Here is a 17,851-nt window from a genome sequence, read left to right on the forward strand (position 1 = left end):
ATTTGTTCAGTTTTGGTTGACATTGTATATGAGAGGTGTTGATTCAGCTTAATGGTGATTGTTGTTGCCATAGTAGTTGATTCACCACTTTAGTACACACTGTGCAGTGTTGGATCCATTACATAATCAACACAGATACATTTCTCGGCAATAAATCTTTCGCCTCTCATCAAGGAAAACACTGACAATTAAAAAACTTGTGCTGCTACAGGATGTCCTTATTGGCAGGTGTGTGGCCTCGGTCACAGCCTGTAGTGGACCTGTGTGAAGATTCCAGCTGTCTTTGAAAGTGCAGACAGAAAGTTTAGTGGACTGCACTGTTCCTCAAAGGTTTCCCTAAAACTTTCCTAGATTACCAGACACACTGAGAGAATGACTTAAGCCAAGTCCTGTTCTATTCTCACAATACAGATTGGTGAAATAATGGAAGTGAGATTTGCTCCACACACATGAAAGAAAAGCTAAAGGACAGAGACACAAATGAATGCCGTCAGCAAATTGACTGTGTCCACTCAACACTACTGTTTAAACAAAGTACCAAAGTGCAACAAAGTCTGATCTGTTGGTGACTGATTAACTCCAGTAGAGTAGTAGTAGTATGTTAAGTGCCTTGCTCAATGGCACCTCAGTGGTGATAATAGAGAGGGGAAAAGTGATGTACTTTCACTTCCCTGCCTGGATCTATGCTCCAGTTTTACAGGCAAAAAGCATAAAATATTAAAGTACATGCAGTATTTTGTGTGTTTTGTTGTCTTGTCTTATAACCTTTTGCCTCTCAGATGGAGCAGCTGAAAGGCAAAGAGGTTTCAGATTTTCAGTTATTCTGCTATGCAAGAGTTATGTTACTGATTCAACATGTCCTAAGATGATAAAGCACAAATAGATCAAACCTCCTGAGAGGTGATTCAAAGAAAACACATGACACAACAACGAAACTATGATCCAGCAGATGGATTCTGACGACGACGATGAGGAATGATCTTTATAAAGATTTGTGAGAGTCTGGTAAAGAATCCAGTAAATTGAGGGGGAACATTTCTCCACATTGTTCCGGAAGTTAGGAAGGTGAGGCACGAGTTTGGGAAAAATGTGCTGAGTGGTAGAAGAAGTGAAGTCAGGCGGGGAGGATGGATCGGCCCAAATCTTCCTCTGCTCTATCTTTATTCGGGAATGCAGATGGAGGTGTGAGATCACAGGGGCAGAGCAGACATTGTTAACCAGTATTACTCAAAATTACATGTTCTAGTGTATCTCAGCCAATAGTAGGAAGATAAAATTGCAGGTCATCTTGTTACGGATGTGACCCTGTGGTTTCATGTCATACATAAATTGTGAAGGAGAATGTTGCAACCAAAATGTGTCAGTGTTTTGTTGTTTATTCCCTTCTATGATGCCAGAAAGTGAAATTTGGAGTAAATCTTCTTTTGCAGAATCACACATATACACACACACACACACATTGATCACAGATAGAGGCTTTGTAAAGGTGTAATGATGTGTAGGCTGTGACATGACAAGATTACTCAACAGGAAATAAGGGTGTGTAGACAGCGGCACCATGAAAACATCACCCACACTCCTTTAAGTACGCGAACATCCTCACGTTCCTCGCCATTCACCTTTCACCTCAATTCCATCAGTTAGTGTGACAAACAATCATTTAACCTTCAGGCCAAGAGACTCCAAAATACAATCATACGTCAAATATGACAATCAAAACAAAGGTGCCTATTTTTTTCCACAGTTGCTAAGAGAAGAACATGCACAAAACCCCAAACAACACTGTGGCGACATCTGTGGTGAAGCACGGAGGTCAGCAGCTTTGTTTACATGCGAACCATCTAACCCCAACGTCACTATGTTCAGCAGCAGCAGGATGCAGCAGCTTTCAAGAGTACAGACGTCGGGGAAGCACCAGCTCCAAACTCTTGAGTGTGTACGTTTTGACCTACATGCACGCTCTGGAATATGACAGCTACTACACGTTACAGTGATGTCAGTGAGTGATGTTTGGTCCACAGCAGCAACCACAGAGAAGAGCTGAAGGTCTCAGCAGTAAACACCAAAGACAGCACTCTCTCGTTGAGTGATCAACAGCACATGTTCAGGTTAAAACCAGAAGCAGCCTGATCAGTCAGTGAGAGCAATTGTTTGATATTAAAAGCAAGGTTTTGAAATGATATGGGTATGAATAGATCTGGTACACCTGACAATGTACTCACACTTCCTGCTATAAGGACTGGAGTACTGATTGGTGACTCAGACTTTGCAGAATGCACAGTCACACTTGGAAAATATCTGCTTCTCCTCCTCACTATGGTTTCACATTCAGGAATTTCCTGATCCTCACTTGGCCCGAGTGCAGCCTACGAGAGACTTCCAGCCAATGACCGTCCCACCAGGCTGTACGGCTTGTTTGCGGGTGAGGGGTGGGGTTGAGGGTTGAGCCAGTCACTGGGAAGTTCCGAGTTAATAATTAAACTGACACACTGGACAAGTCAGCAGGGCAGAGCAGATATCCCTTTTGATTCAGTCCGAGTGTGGAGTCAGCAAGTAGACTCAAGGCAGAGCTGACAGCTAACTCACTCTGCACTATTCTGTCCATGCCACTTTATAAACCTGTCCAATTCCTAATATTTAACCCATGCGGCCAGAGAACCTGGAATTCTGACTTGCAGCTATTGGAACGTGAACCTGCCTGCACATTAAGACAGGTACACCATATAGTGGAAGACTGTACACAGACAATAAAATGAACCCACAAAAAGTCAGCCTGTTGCTAAATTCTGAGTCTTATTTCCTTGCAACAGTGAGTCATGCCAGTCACAGATCAGGTGGCGTTTAGTCTAAGTAACTGTGCCTTTAAGATCAGCTTCCGGCCCTGGCCACACCTTGATGTAGTTTTCCTATTGAGACGAGTTCCATCTCGCCTGCTTGCGTCAGAAGAGCGTGGTGATGGTGGTTGGGAGTGCTATTACTCACTGTTTAAGTTGCATTCCTGTACACCACGTACCAGGGCCTGCCTTTTATTCCTAAAACAGGAAGTTCTAGCCAAGAGTGTTGCCAAATCAGCTCCACTACACAGCTGTGATGAAGCTGAGCCTTAAAGCAATGCGTGTGTCTACAGAGAGACTGCTCCTTCCTAAGTCTTTTCTCAACACATCCATGAAAATATAAAAAAAAAAATCAATCAAAGCTCATTCCTGGCTTTGGTTCAGTACAGAAGTTAGTACTTGTTAACCTTGAAAGGAATTAACTTAAGATACAAGACACTTCAAAAAGACAGACTCTCAGAGTTTCTACCAGACTGCGGTCAGATCTCGTAACGGCAGCAATGTTTGTGGTCTGAAACAATGACTAATCCTTAAAACTAGATGATGAAAATTGTCTGTAAACAAGATTAAAAAGATAACTGATGAACGAACCAGACTCGAGTAAACAGGAAAGTGTGGGCTGCAGTAAACCGAAGCAATGGAAGCGCTCCTACAGTCCCACAGCGACACCTGGTGGTAAGATTAAACAAAATCAGGTGTGGCTTCTTCTGCAACTGGATTCAGGATCTGCTCAGTGGCTACAAGACCTTTCCCCAAACTTTATAGTATCTAGAGGCATTTTATGGTTTTCTTGTACGTTAATAACTCTTCATACCTAGAAAAAGAACCGTTGTTATCAAGTAAGTATATATGTGAGATGGAAACATTGTGATTCGTGGTCGTACTGACAAAACGCTGAGAAAAGAGAATATGGAGACAAATCTGTTCTAAAAACCAGAACAGCAGTTGATGTCTTTATTTAAAAAGGCAAACAATGAATGTAAATAAAAAAATACATGTTTTTTGAGCTCAGCATAAGTATAGAAAAAACAAGAAAACCTGGTGCGACGGCTGCTGAGATCGAATCCCTTGCTGAAGCGTTTAGAAAAAACAAAAAAAACAACTCAGCACATTGGAACCTGATTTTGAAATAAAAAAAAGAGATTTATCGACTAAGAGTCCTTTGATGGGACTGGTTTATACATTCTAAAGAAAGGTCAAGCTGTCAAGACTCGAGTGCTTTCATGAGTCACAGGTAAAAACTGAATGCTAGCAGCTTTAACTCTTCTAGGACAAACCTGTTGATTCACAAATGCAGCATGCCGTAAAGTCCAAAAGGAATTATACAAAACAATATTGCAAGCTCACAAAGCCAATCATAACTACAGTGTATTGTATTTCGTCCCTGTGCTGGTGTTTTGGATTTTTGGTTTGTTCAAAAAAAGTCCCTGGGTTGCCTGCTGAGACAGACGGGCGGGGATGGTTCAGCATTCAGAGTTTCGTAACGTCAAAAGGGTGACACACACACAAACACATTAAGGGTTTGTATTGCTGGTGAAAAGGAGTTATGGTGAAAGCTACTTTGTGTCTCCGTTTGCTTAGCTGGTACTCTTTGTGTGTAAATGTGGCTTCATGGGGGGGGGGGGGGGGGGAGAGAAAAAAAAAAAATCGACAACCGGGATTCAACCCAGATCTCGTTTCACATAAAAGGTTATATTAAACTTGAATATTTCTCAGACTTAAAACTCAAGCATCAGTAGAAGGCTCTGGCAACTACCACTCATGCAGATATACATACAAAAAAAACACACACACAGACGCACACATATACTCAGCCAGTACGCCCCCTGCAGCCCAATATAGGCCACTACTGAGGACTGAGCACTCACTGCCCCAACCCCCCCCCAACCCCCCTGCATGCATCTCTTACCTAATGGCCTTGGGGTTGCCTTCCTCTTCCTCTCTTACATTATTATTCCATTTAATACTGACCCATATTAGATCCCTTACTGACATATCTTTAGACAAAACTGGACACAAACCTGGCTCTGTGATTTCAGATCCATTTGTCTGAAAGAAAGGATTGGTGAAAGCCTCGTGGATACATTAGTAAAAGGCTGAAATGGAAGAACACTTAAGTCATTTGGTAAATAAGAGAGGGCGTGTGTCAAATGGCCCCGTCTGTCTTTACAGATACATACAGCACATGAAAGGTTGTTAGTTTCAACTCGGCACATATATTTGGGACGCCGCACCTGAAAAAACTGAGGCCCTGAGCATCCAAACTGACATATTGAAAGGACGTTTGGGTGTTGAAATGAGGATTGGCGGCCTGTTATTCCCAACTAGCCCCGCCCCCACCCCCTCTTTGCAACTGCATTAGTAAATTAAAGGAGTGAACCTGAATCTGATGAAGTCCAAACAATCCACTCGCTCGCAGAGTTTAAAACCCAGAGTTCCAGGAGGCGGACTGGCCAGCCTGGCTCGCTCTACAACAAACAGTGGAGAGAACAGAGGAACAAAAAGGAAAAGGAGGAGGAGGAGGAGGGGGGCGGGGGGAGGACAGACATCAGTGAAAATAGACTCGATAACAGACATAAGCACTGAGAGCGAATGCCGTGCACAAGCACACATTGGCCAGCAGGGGGGACCACGGCCCTGGTGCAGGAGAGTTTTCCTTCGACTGCGCTGCTGCCTGAGGAAACTCTGGCTCTTCTGCTTCATTCTGCTGCTGCTGGGTTTTGGTTGGAGCTTTGGAGGTATGATCCTGGATTCCCGTATTGCATTCGGGCTGGCTGACGCACTCGGGATCGGGATGCAAGGCCGCCACATTCCTCTGTCGCACCTGGGAGTCTTGTGAGGACCTGAATGAAGACAGAATAGAAGATGATTATCATGGTATGAGTATTTTTCTTCAACTCGGCCTCAATCGACCAGGTGAGGTAGAGGAAGGTGAAATCTTTTAGTGAATATGACTTGGATGTTTACCCCAGAGAGTGGATCTCCAGCTTTTGGACAATCTCATCATTTTCAGGGAAAAACAAGGGCTCAGCTTTGCCATAGAGAGGGTCTCTGGGAGGAGGCAAAGGAGGAGGTGTGAACTCTGGAGGCTCGTCCTCCTCGTTGGAAAGCTCTTTCCATGACTCCTACACACAAAAAAGTGTAAAATCCCTTCAATATTTGCAAGATATACAGTATGCAAGTTCAAATATGGCTCACAGCAAACAGCCATTTATCAACAATGACCAATATGCGGGAGCGAGAGCAGAATGAACTTGCCTGAAGAGATTGATCTCCCTTAATGTACTTGGCACCTTCAATGACAGCTAGGTAGGAAAAGCGTAGTTGGTCTGCCGTCTGAATCAAGCCCATGCGAGAGCGCCGCATCTCCAGTAGCACCTCACGAACACGCACAGAAGATGGCTCCTTGCGTGTGGACATCTAAACACAACAGCAATGACATCAGGTACATTTAGGCATTTAGAGTTCAAACATGATGATTTAATGGCCCTATATCTAAATTCAGCCCCTAGGATTTATGATCAAGTAACTAAGATCAAGTAACTAAGTGTTGTGTGGTTAGCGAATGTGAGCTCATGTCCTGAAAATGTGAAATGTAAACAGTACAAGAGATAAAGTTTGTTATGTTGGTGATTTATCACTGGGCGGAGGTGAGCAGGTACTTACCAGGAGGAGGCAAGTGTCCACAAGGCAAAAGGTCCCAGAGCGTCCGATGCCGGCACTGCAGTGCACCACCACCGGTCCCTGGTCCGCATTGAGACAACCTGACTCTCGCACCCTGAAAAGGAAGTTAAGGAAGGACGCGGGAGACTCTGGTACCCCAAAGTCAGGCCAGGTGGTGTAATGAAAATGTAAAATCTCTCTGGCCTCTTGTGTCTGCAGAGAGAGCAAAAATTCTTAAAATTATTCTTATTTAATCACAAGGACAATAACACATAATAAAAGTAAAAACACTTACAGACAGATTTTCCAACTCCAGCTGGCGGACTGTATAATATGATTTGACGTCTTCGGAAACAAAGGTAAGTTTGAAGTTGGTGTCTTCAAAGACAGCGTCCCTCTCCTCTCTGTGTGGCCAGTAGTGGGCACATTTGATCTAAAAACAAAAGCCAGAGAAAAGCAGATATCGTATTTAGTCCAAACAACAACTGCAGCTACTATCTCACATCCACAATTTCCACACTAAGGACCGACGCTGCTTCTTACAGATCCTTTCTCTATGATTCGGTTCAGCATCACCACACCCAGAGTCCTCTGTTCCCACACCATCTCCCAAAAGTGGCCGCATGTACTTGGAAGGGGTCCCTAAAAAAAGAAATAGAAACAATGTCAACAAATACGCCACAAATATTCCAACTACTTGGAAGTTGACAACCACAGATTTCAGCAGGATTCTTCTATGACAGTAAAGTGAAATGTCCTCGCATTACCACGACAGAATGTTACAGCTTTGCTTTCATATGTACCTGAGTAAGGATGTAGTTCCTCTGTGCCTCCTCCACTGTTATAAGGCTGGCATTGATGTAGTCGTTCGTCCCCAGCTGCAGACATATTCTGCTGTGGTCGACTGAGGAGAACAAAATGACAAGCGTGAAAAACAACTCTGCATGTTGGTCGGGTGCTTTGTTCCCCCAGAGACTAGAAACACATAAGGACAAGTTCTGGGAACCTACAGTAAATATATACAGTATATATCTCTATATGTGTCTTTGAACCAAACCCACCCAGTGTTTTGAACTTAAATGGCACAGACAGAAAAAAAGTAAAAAAAGGAAGTTGCATACATTTGTTTCTGTAAGAAATTTAAATTTCTTGTAAATGGTTGACACTATTTGCATTTGTTATCACTGCAGAAAAGAGGAAACCACACTCTGATGCAGGATTGTGACCATACAGGAAGAAAAGTGACTTCGTTTTGATCAGTTAGAAATACTGAATCCTCATAGTTCATCTGAAGTGAAAAAGCCACATCAGCGCTCCATTTCAAGGTTGATTAGGATCTCCACTGAACAATGCTCTCATTAAGAGTTCATTATCACCATTACTGACTTTGTCTACACGTCTATCTGAGGCGGCACTTTTATGGACTTTATTCAACATGAGCAAAGGAGACAAAAGCAACCCTGATCTCCTCCGGTAAGGTTATTCCCACAACCAATGAGCCCCAGAGGCCATGAGGCTCCATTTACTATGACCACACACTGATACATACTTGGTCATAAAATTAGCTTCTCATTAAAAACAGGACAAAGAATTGAAACTGTAAAACATATCTTCCATGTAGTCATTCCATTCACAACAGTACAATGGTCGGCTAACTGTGTAGCTCTAACACTGTTCTGTTTATTATGATTATTACAATGGCGGCATTTAGCAGTTGTAGTAGGCGCATCGGTTTAGTAACTGGGCTTTTGTACTGGATAAGATGCCACTGGCTGATATTTGAACATAAACAGGAGATTAAAGAGCTTTGGGGTTATCTTACACCGCAGAGGCTATTTTCTACACTCAACATAAATGGCATGAGTATAAAGTAATCATGAAAGAGACGTAAAATTGCCTTTTCCACTGCGTCAATCAAAGGAAGGCGAAACTTACACGGACTGACATCTCTGTAACGATTCCGAGTTTTGTTTTCAGGTAATTTGGCAAACTTGCAAGGTAGTTCACATGACTGCTGACGAATCTCCTGTGAAACAATCCAAAAAAAACATAGCATCAGATTCAACAACTAATGGATTATATGGATTTTTATAGGAAATTATTCAAGTCATTTGCCTTGTGACTGTGAGGGAGACTGCTGTAAAACACTGCAGGTCAGACGAAAACTATATGCAGATGTCACCTTACATTCTGTGAGCTTGTACAGGCATCTGACAGTGTATAATGGCATTTAACTTAGTACATAATTGCATTAAGAGATCTGATGCAATCTTTCAAAGGCCATCACAGGCTTTAACAGTAGAATCACCCCAGGAACGGATTGAAATGTGACAGTGATCAGATATATGTGAAGATTACAGACGAGCCAACTGTATTCATGTGTATCCACATCCTCCACAAATGATGAAGTAACATGGACACCATGAGTGTAATCACAGTCGTAGCGTTGTACAGGGCAGTGATGGCAGACACATCAATCACCGGGACCGCTCTGTGCAGGCGGGGGGGTGGGGGGGAGGACTCGCTAAACTACACTCAGACACGACATTTCCTCTTATTGTCTATCGTGAGTGTGACAATTTCCTCTTCAAAGTCCGTTGACGTTTAAATGTACCTGATAAGTGTCGCCCCAACTCCCGTTTTCATCGATTTCCCGAAACTCGGCTTCCATTGCAGTCCGGCTGCCGGTCGTCCTTCTTCACCCGGTACACACAAGTGCAACTCTCCAAGAACTAAGCGGTTTCTGCTCCGACACGGTTCCGTGTTCGGTGACAACAAGCGTTCCGCCACTATTCCGTGTTTGTCTGTACTACGGGCTGCATAGATCACCGTGGAGTTCTCGGCCTGCTCTTACCGGAAACACACCGGTGGCTCCTCCTACTCGCTCCCGCGGCCCGTCCTTGGCCCGCAAAATAGCCGAATTTGTTTTTTTAAATACAAATAAATCTCTTCTGAGCTGTAAGGGCGAAAGTCGGAATTCGTAGAAGTCCGGTAGATGAAAATATCTACAGTATCTAATGGAGTGAAACAGTCACTTTTACCACTCCGGAGCGAGTTGCGGAGAGAAATGAACGTGGGCGCGCGGAAGGCATCTTGCTTCTTGAAATGCGTCCCGGGAGCGCGCACGTAAAATTACGACACAAGCTACCGATGCCCAATCTAAGAGCCACCGCCGAATATGACCTTTATTATTGGACCTCACTCAAAATTAACAAGAAGGAATCCAACGTTTATTTCTGAATGTATATAGTCGTTGATTTAATTGATGATTTACGGTTGTGTATTTTGTATTTGTGTAAATGGTTTTTATTGTATAAAACTAGACATTTGGTCAACATAACAAGATAACAGTAATTCTCTCAATGTCTCAAGAAAATGATACATTTCCCATAGAGGAATAAATATTACAGCCAAAACCTAGTCAAGACAACATCTCAACATCTCATTGCAAATATTCCGCTATCGGCTATTTCAATTCTACTTTTAACCAATTTTGCTCACTGTTGACAAATGTATGTGGTTATCAGGGGGAAATTGAATTAACTTCCCACCAGATTTTGGAATATGGCTGCTGCTTGCAACTAAAGATCTTTAACAAAACATTCAGCAAACTTTTTATGGACCTCGTTTTGTCAAGCTGGCACAGGAGAGGCGTTAATATACAGGTCCTACACACTTGGAAGCATCGTTATCATCGTCATACAAATTCCTTTTATTAAAACCTAAGAGCCTAAACTGACGAAAAAACAGCTTCTCTGAGCAATAAATCAAAATTTCCCCTCTCAAGCAGCCCCATAGGGGGGCGCCAATATCGCCGTGTGCTTGTCAAGAAAACACCGCAAAAGAAGAGAAGGCGCGTTCACGTACACTCACGCGTCAAGGCTGTTTACGTTCAATGTGATTAGCCTTTTGCTGCTGCTAGTTAGCGCAGTGTAGCAAACATTAGCTGGGTGAACAATGTGTTTGAGATCATTTCAAACATATATTCCATTTCGCGTAGTGTGACTTTAGCAGAGGCCATCATGGATTAGATGTATTTTACAGACACAGTGACTGACAAACAAGAATTGGGACAAGAGACTTTGTTTGGTGCTAATAACGGTAGCTAGCAAAGCAACATAGCTAGACGCTTTGAGGCAGATTAACTGACAGGTATATGCAAACAGCTTTACGTGTGTTTTGTCTGTGTGTGGGTCTTTTTGGTGCTGGTGTTCTGTAGTCTGTAACTGACTTTGTAAAGCAGTATATTTGTTGTGGGTACCTAGCGTTGACGTTAGACCACAGTTGACGTTGTGTGTTAGCTAATGTGCAGCAGTAGTTATTGCCTCCCAGTGGTGGAAAAAGTATTGAAATCATTCAACGGTAAGTAAACATTAACAGCACCACAAAGGTGTTGCAACCATTCAAAATAAAGCTCTTACACTGGAATTATGCTAAAGTAAAATAGTTACATTAATGTCTCAATACACAGGAATGTATTTTATTAGTTCATACATTTTGCATGACATATCCCCATAGATAGAGGTAATAAAGTGTAAACAGTGCAGTAGAACCCTTACTGTGACCTCTGTACACAACTAAGAGACATTACTTGAATTCAACGCTCAAACTATTTCTTTGTTGTTATTAAACTCCTGTCTGCACATTTGTACACATCAGATGATTAAACGCACTGCAGAACAAAGGTCGCAGTTGAAGATTACAAGGCCCCGTCTCGTCCCTGTCCTGTCAATTTGCCGTGTAATGTGTGTGAGTGTGTGTGTGCTCGCTTTGTGAAACGATGAGGACCTCACCGTTGATCTGTCTTTTGTTTGTTAGATTCCTGGAGATCCTTGAGAAATCCTCAAGACAGCATGGCTCCGAAAGACATCATGACTAATTCCCATGCCAAATCCATCCTCAATGCAATGAATTCACTTCGCAAGAGCAACACACTCTGTGACATCACTCTGAGGGTGGAGAGCACCGATTTCCCAGCACACCGGATTGTCTTGGCTGCTTGTAGTGATTATTTTTGTGCCATGTTTACCAGTGAGGTAACTCTAAACTGCTCATTGTTTTTTACGGACACAGAGCTTACATAATATACAAAAGCTATATCTTTAGAGCTCTAAACATTGTCCCCACACCCTTCTCAATCTCAGAAGTGTTTTAGTTTCTGAATTGCACCTTTTTAATGTGTTGTTTTGTTTTTAATTACACCTGATATTTTTCTGTCGTTGTGTCTGCAGCTTGCAGAAAAGGGGAAATCTTTTGTGGACATTCAAGGGCTCACTGCGTCGACGATGGAGATTCTGTTGGACTTTGTCTACACAGAGACGGTGCTAGTTACAGTGGAGAATGTACAAGAGTTGCTCCCTGCGGCGTGCTTGCTGCAGCTCAAAGGTGAGTTGAGGATCCCCCCTCCCCCCACCTCCACCTCCCAAACAATGATTTGAAAAGCATGTGCTGAGGCCTGTGTCTGAGAGGAATGCGTCTTTCCTTTTCATAGGTGTGAAAAGGGCTTGTTGCGATTTCTTGGAGAGTCAGCTCGACCCCACCAACTGTCTGGGTATTCGAGACTTCGCAGAAACTCACAATTGCCTCGACCTGATGCAGGCGGCTGAGCTCTTTTCCCAGAAGCACTTCTCCGAGGTCGTCCAGCACGAGGAGTTCATGCTGCTCAGCCAGACCGAGGTTGAGAAACTTATAAAATGTGATGAAATCCAGGTAAGTGCTTGAATTTCCGGAGGCATTGCAGTAAGTGGTGTTATTGTGTAACTGTGCAGGCTGCTCATACCACCACACTTCTAATGCACATAACCATTTGATAGTTAAAAGACCGGAAGACACCTACACGATTAGCGAGATGCCTGCAGCATGACTTCAATGGTGTGAATGACAATCACACCTTTCATACACGCGTAGCGAAGCAGAAAAACAAGTTCCAACCTGGTGGCATTTATCGACAATGAAATTGCAGAAAACCTGATTGAACTCTTAAGTTTGTTCAAAGGATTCCGATCCCTAATTACAGGCTGCACTCCGGGAGAACACAGTTATTATCACGTGATGATTTATAGATCACGTGATAGATCATCATTGAGGTTATTTTTAGAATGAAACCTCTCAGCAGCATCTTTCACATTTCATTGAAGCATGTCGTTGTCTTTGCAGCCATACTCAGGTATTTACACGGTTCTAAGTAATGTGAATAGTAGTTGCATGCTTCTTTTTACTGTTGAATGAGTCGTGTTTACCTAAAGCACTCCTACAGGTGTTGTGTGTTAATGTGTCCCTGCAGCTTTAACACTTCTTATCCACGGTTTGTGTGTGCAGGTGGATTCAGAAGAGCCCGTCTTTGAGGCAGTGTTAAATTGGGTCAAACACAACCGAAAAGAGAGAGAGCCTTATTTATCCGACATGCTCGAGTTTGTGCGAATGCCGCTGCTGACCCCCCGCTATATAACAGATGTCATCGATTCTGAGGTGAGTCAGTTTACACACGTTTGTCGTATTTATCCCAGCTGCCGTCATCGCACTTAACAAAGTCCTTTTTCTGACGCGGTCCAGCCACTCATTCGGTGTAGCCTGCCATGTCGAGACCTCGTCGACGAAGCCAAGAAATTCCACTTAAGACCGGAACTGAGGAGTGAAATGCAAGGCCCACGCACACAAGCCAGACTAGGTGGAGAGATTGATTTCCTTTCAATTTAGCTGTAAACTCTTTAAGTCACTCTTTTGATGAGGTAAAGTTGTTTATTGGTCTTTTCAGGTGCCAAAGAAATCCTGTTGGTTATCGGAGGGTTTGGCAGTCAACAGTCGCCAATAGATATAGTTGAGAAGTATGATCCCAAAACACAAGAATGGAGCTTCCTTCCTGTAAGTTTGGATACAAAGTGACTTTTGTTGTAATTGCACAGTGGAGTTGACTTATCCCTTTTTTTGTTTTTTTTTTACAGAATATTGCACGGAAAAGGCGTTATGTGGCCACCGTGTCTCTCCACGATCGGGTTTACGTGATCGGAGGCTATGACGGTCGGTCTCGGCTCAGCTCCGTGGAGTGTCTGGACTACACGGCAGACGAGGACGGTGTTTGGTACACCGTCGCCACCATGAATGTACGACGCGGCCTCGCCGGGGCCACAACACTCGGAGGTAATATTGTGAGCTTTGCAACACTTTATATTTATCTTCTAAATGTATAAATGCTTTTCTTCTTCTTCTTCTTTGGCTCTTTACAGACATGATCTATGTCGCCGGTGGATTCGATGGCAGTCGGCGTCACACCAGCATGGAGCGATACGACCCAAACATTGACCAGTGGAGCATGCTGGGAGACATGCAGACAGCGAGAGAGGGAGCAGGACTGGTGGTGGCCAGTGGGCTTATATACTGTCTAGGTGTGTATCAGAGGAGCCAACACGTCCAGTCGGCGCTCGGGTTGAAACATCGGCTTCTAATGAGAAAATGTGTGATCTTTTACTCACAGGTGGATACGATGGACTAAATATATTGAACTCAGTGGAGCGGTACGATCCACACACAGGCCACTGGACAAGCGTCACACCCATGGCCACCAAACGGTCAGGTGGGTTGTCCCGGTTCAACACAACACAGACGGACGCCATCAATAACCGGCATGTGGGTTAGTCTGATGGACCCTTTATGCTCTTTCAGGAGCCGGTGTAGCTTTACTCAATGACCACATCTACGTGGTTGGAGGCTTCGACGGCGTCTCGCACCTCGACTCTGTGGAGGTCTATAACATCAGAACAGACTATTGGACCACCGTAGCCAGCATGACGACGCCCCGGTGTTACGTGGGAGCCACTGTTCTCCGAGGACGTCTTTACGCAATAGCTGGGTAAGAAGGGTTAAAGGTCATCTAATCACCTTCTGATATAAATGACGTGATTTTTGTGCCCTAGCATATAAGGTTGGACTCTTATAAGGCTTGAATATAAAACATTTAACCTGTTTTAAGGATCATACAGCTGCTGCATGTTCTCCACTTTCACTGTGTTTTCTAAAGCATAATATATGTTAATGAAAATGGACACACAAGCAGCTCAATAAAGTGTATATTAACACTGCAGTGACCTTTCAATACACACACTTTTAGAGCCAAATAGATTATTGATTAGTCAGCTTTTCCCTGTTGGATGTAAGTGTAAACATGTATCTATACTGTAACCCATTACAGCCTTTAGTAACTTGTGACATGCATTTGCATTTTTGGACATTTTAGAGACTCTAAAATGAATTGATTGTTCAAAGATAATCAACAAATAAATTAATCCATACAAGATCATTGTTCAGTTGTTACTACAGCAACACTTAAAGTTCATTCATTGAATATCTTTGTTTTAGCAGTGATGTGCAGACTCATGTAAACAGTTTATAATCACATCGCTCTCTTCACCTCTGTATTTCAAAATCTGTCTCTCTCTCTCTCTCTCTCTCTCTCTCTCTATCTATTTGTAGATATGACGGGAACTCGCTCCTCAGCAGTATTGAATGTTATGACCCAGTCATCGACAGCTGGGAGGTTGTTACCTCCATGGCCACGCAGCGGTGCGATGCTGGAGTGTGTGTTCTACGAGAAAAGTGATCTTTGCCAACAACGAGAACTGTCGGAGGTGGCAAGTGAGGAAGGCAGCTAGACTTTGCTAAAATGCCAGTTGAGCAGAGCCACAAAGAGAGACTTTTGGTCGCCACGATGGCAACAGTTACTGTCGGGAAAACTCTGTAGTGCAGCGGCGAGACGCGTCGGCTCTCACCACTCAAGACTTTGGAGCAGAGATTCAGCTTCGCCGTGGTAGACGTCTTCAGAAGAAGCCTCTGAGGAACCCATCACCACTTGCATGAGTCTGTTTGGTGGTACTTGTTGCTGTTGTTACCTGTGATATATATTTTTTTCAGTTTGTCTTCAAAGTGCAATATATTTCTACTTATCATTAAAAAAAAAACAGATACATTGGAGCAGATTCAGACTCCAGCTGCTGCTATATGCCTTATGACTTTGGTCTACATCAAAACAGTGAACATCCATGTTGCCTCCCATTTGATTGTGAAAATAGTTATATGAGCTTGTGATCAATTATGCACATTTCGCATTTGCTAGAGCATTAATGATCCACTATTCAGCCACTTTTTCCTTTTTTTTCCTCATTCACTGCTTATAGGCTGAATTAATTTTATACAAATGGTTCTATACTTGTCGCTCTGAAAATTGAAAATATATTTACTGATAAATATTGTTTTAGAAATAAACTGAATTGTTTCAGCTTACTCTGAGTCCCCCCCCCCATCTGACTGTTGAGAGATCGAATGTCAAAAAAAGAATAGTATGAGGAGCATGTGATTTCCCCCTCCCCCCCCTCAGTTTATTAATTGAGACATGTGCTGAACATGATTAATTGAGACGTGCTGAACATGTAGGTCACCAAGTCCTAACAACATCACTGTTGCCTGAGGAGTTAATAAACATACCGAGAACTGATATGTTTTTATCTCTGGTACATCTTCAGAGTCTGTAAACATCAGAATAAATCATAATGAAGAGCCAAAACATTACTTGTTCACTGTTTTCACACACAGATAGTTTGCATGCACACAAGCCTCACAGTGGAAATGTATGTTATAGTAGTATAGTATACTGCGGATGAGATCTCACCTCAATATCTCACTCACTCCTGCTAAATGTAACGACATGTAAGAAAGTTTTCACATTCAGACAAATTGTGAAATACTTCTTTTATATTTCTCTAGTTTCACTTCCTGGCTGATATTTCGTCTTTGTGTTGACTATGGCATGGGAGTTGGAGTTTGCTGTTTACCCAGCTCCCCAGGAATCAAGCCATCTATCACACATTTCACAATACGCACATTGACAGCCCTGGTTACATCAGCCTCAACTAAATTAATTGGTTCCTCAATCACCACTCACTTCCGCTTCAACAGCTAACTCAGTGTTGATCTGATGTAGTTCCAGATCAACTTGTTCCATTTCTTTGTATCCATTTTGCACTGGTTCCATACTTATCCATCATCTCTGCTGAGAAGTCTTACCACGAGCAGCTGTCTGTGTCAGAGATCACGAGTGCTTGCTTTGAGCCCACAACGGACATGGTTAAGTATCTGGCTTGTTGATTGCTGTAGGGCTGTTATTGCTGCCATAGCAAATAGAAACACCAGTTAGTTGAAATGTGCCCCACTAGTCTCAAGGTTATTAGCATTATAAACTGATCATTTTGACAGAAAGTATATGTAGACATCTGCATGCCCATAAGTGTCATTATTACTCTTTGTCTAAACAGATGGGAATAAATAGCCTTAAATTGCAGTTACTGGTGCTGACCTGGCCGCGTAGTGTGCAGAGGGCTGCAACACCGCTGCTATTGCTGAAGCCTGGTTTCTGACAACACATTGGACGTTATGCTGAAGTGCATTTGTCCACTAATATGTGGCTGACGGCATGGAGGATGGGAGTTTTGTCAGAGGCCAGAGAGGGCTTGTCTTGAATAGGATTATGATGAGCTGGCTCACATGTTCCCTGAATCTGACAACGACGAAGACAATCGACAAGACTGATCCTTCACCTTCACTTTAAAGCCGTGTCTGTCTACTCAGCTTTTTTAACTTATATTGTCCATACTAACCATTAAAAATTGTACCTCTCTTGTTCTAAGACTAAGTTGTCCAATTTGAATAGATTTAGTAATGCTGTGCAGTTATCACTTCAGCTGTAAAATAGTAACACAAACTGAGGTATATGATGTATTGAATCATGTGTTCTTCTGTGTGAACATTGACACCAACAAGTGTAAACATCAAATTAGCATTTGACACCTAGAAATGAAATAAACGGATAACATTAAATCTTTCAAAATAAATCAAGAACTACTGTAATCACATGATCCTCTTCAAAGTGTAGTCTTGTCAGTGCCTACATATATCAGTTTAGCTGCTGTTGTATCATGTGTTTTTCTTTTCTTATAAGTAACCATTTTCGAATATCGTTTTCATATGACTTACTGCGAGTTACTTACTCTTTACAGTTTGCACCACTAACACTGCGAATACAAAAATATCACGGATGAAAAATACACGTGAAAAGAAGGCAAACGTGGTTTTTAGTAGTTTACTCTTGACTGTATCCCTGAACATCGAACTTTTCTACTGAAACAAGTTACAAATTCAAGTATTACAAAACCTTAATAATAACCAACCAATCAAATGGCTCATACTTGCTATTTAAACAACAAGTTCCGGCAGCTCTGAAGGTGTCACCTGAACATATCCATCCGCGCCAAGTGTAAACATAAGACAAATCACAAAAGGAGAAAATTATTTTACAAAAGTATATTTAT

At 42.7% G+C, this 17,851-nt stretch overlaps 2 protein-coding genes across 2 annotated transcripts; one reads left to right on the forward strand and one right to left on the reverse strand.

Annotated features, from left to right (window-relative positions):
• Positions 1-3,754: 3,754 nt before the first annotated feature.
• On the reverse strand, positions 3,755-9,606 carry ptpn1 (protein tyrosine phosphatase non-receptor type 1). Its single transcript, XM_076166829.1, has 9 exons — positions 9,112-9,606; positions 8,433-8,523; positions 7,301-7,401; positions 7,041-7,139; positions 6,793-6,930; positions 6,501-6,710; positions 6,093-6,254; positions 5,802-5,959; positions 3,755-5,677 (listed from the first exon to the last, which is right to left on the reverse strand). The coding sequence occupies exons 1-9, from the start codon at positions 9,166-9,168 to the stop codon at positions 5,383-5,385; spliced, it is 1,311 nt and encodes a 436-aa protein (XP_076022944.1). The 5' UTR covers positions 9,169-9,606; the 3' UTR covers positions 3,755-5,382.
• Positions 9,607-10,351: 745 nt separating this feature from the next.
• klhl12 (kelch-like family member 12) lies at positions 10,352-16,036 on the forward strand. The gene is made up of 12 exons (XM_076167130.1): positions 10,352-10,859; positions 11,316-11,533; positions 11,729-11,882; positions 11,989-12,206; positions 12,816-12,965; positions 13,050-13,164; positions 13,252-13,358; positions 13,439-13,634; positions 13,721-13,879; positions 13,969-14,067; positions 14,157-14,343; positions 14,964-16,036. The coding sequence occupies exons 1-12, from the start codon at positions 10,802-10,804 to the stop codon at positions 15,088-15,090; spliced, it is 1,788 nt and encodes a 595-aa protein (XP_076023245.1). The 5' UTR covers positions 10,352-10,801; the 3' UTR covers positions 15,091-16,036.
• The last annotated feature ends 1,815 nt before the right edge of the window (positions 16,037-17,851 follow it).

The sequence above is a fragment of the Genypterus blacodes genome, unplaced genomic scaffold, assembly GCF_046128005.1.
Source record: "Genypterus blacodes isolate CSIRO-AG114 ecotype Tasmania unplaced genomic scaffold, CSIRO-AGI_Gbla_v1 ptg000156l_1, whole genome shotgun sequence".
Classification (NCBI taxonomy): Eukaryota; Metazoa; Chordata; class Actinopteri; order Ophidiiformes; family Ophidiidae; genus Genypterus; species Genypterus blacodes.

Coding starts and splice junctions, on each gene's coding strand:
- ptpn1 (XM_076166829.1), bottom strand. CDS start 9,168: ATGGAAGCCGAGTTTCGGGAAATCGATGAAAACGGGAGTTGGGGCGAC. Junction 7,140..7,300: donor GGAACTACATCCTTACTCAG/GTACATATGAAA, acceptor TTCTTTTTTTAG/GGACCCCTTCCAAGTACATG. Junction 6,711..6,792: donor TGGAGTTGGAAAATCTGTCT/GTAAGTGTTTTT, acceptor CTCTCTCTGCAG/ACACAAGAGGCCAGAGAGAT.
- klhl12 (XM_076167130.1), top strand. CDS start 10,802: ATGTGCAGCAGTAGTTATTGCCTCCCAGTGGTGGAAAAAGTATTGAAA. Junction 13,165..13,251: donor ACGCACACAAGCCAGACTAG/GTGGAGAGATTG, acceptor TGGTCTTTTCAG/GTGCCAAAGAAATCCTGTTG. Junction 14,344..14,963: donor CGTCTTTACGCAATAGCTGG/GTAAGAAGGGTT, acceptor ATCTATTTGTAG/ATATGACGGGAACTCGCTCC.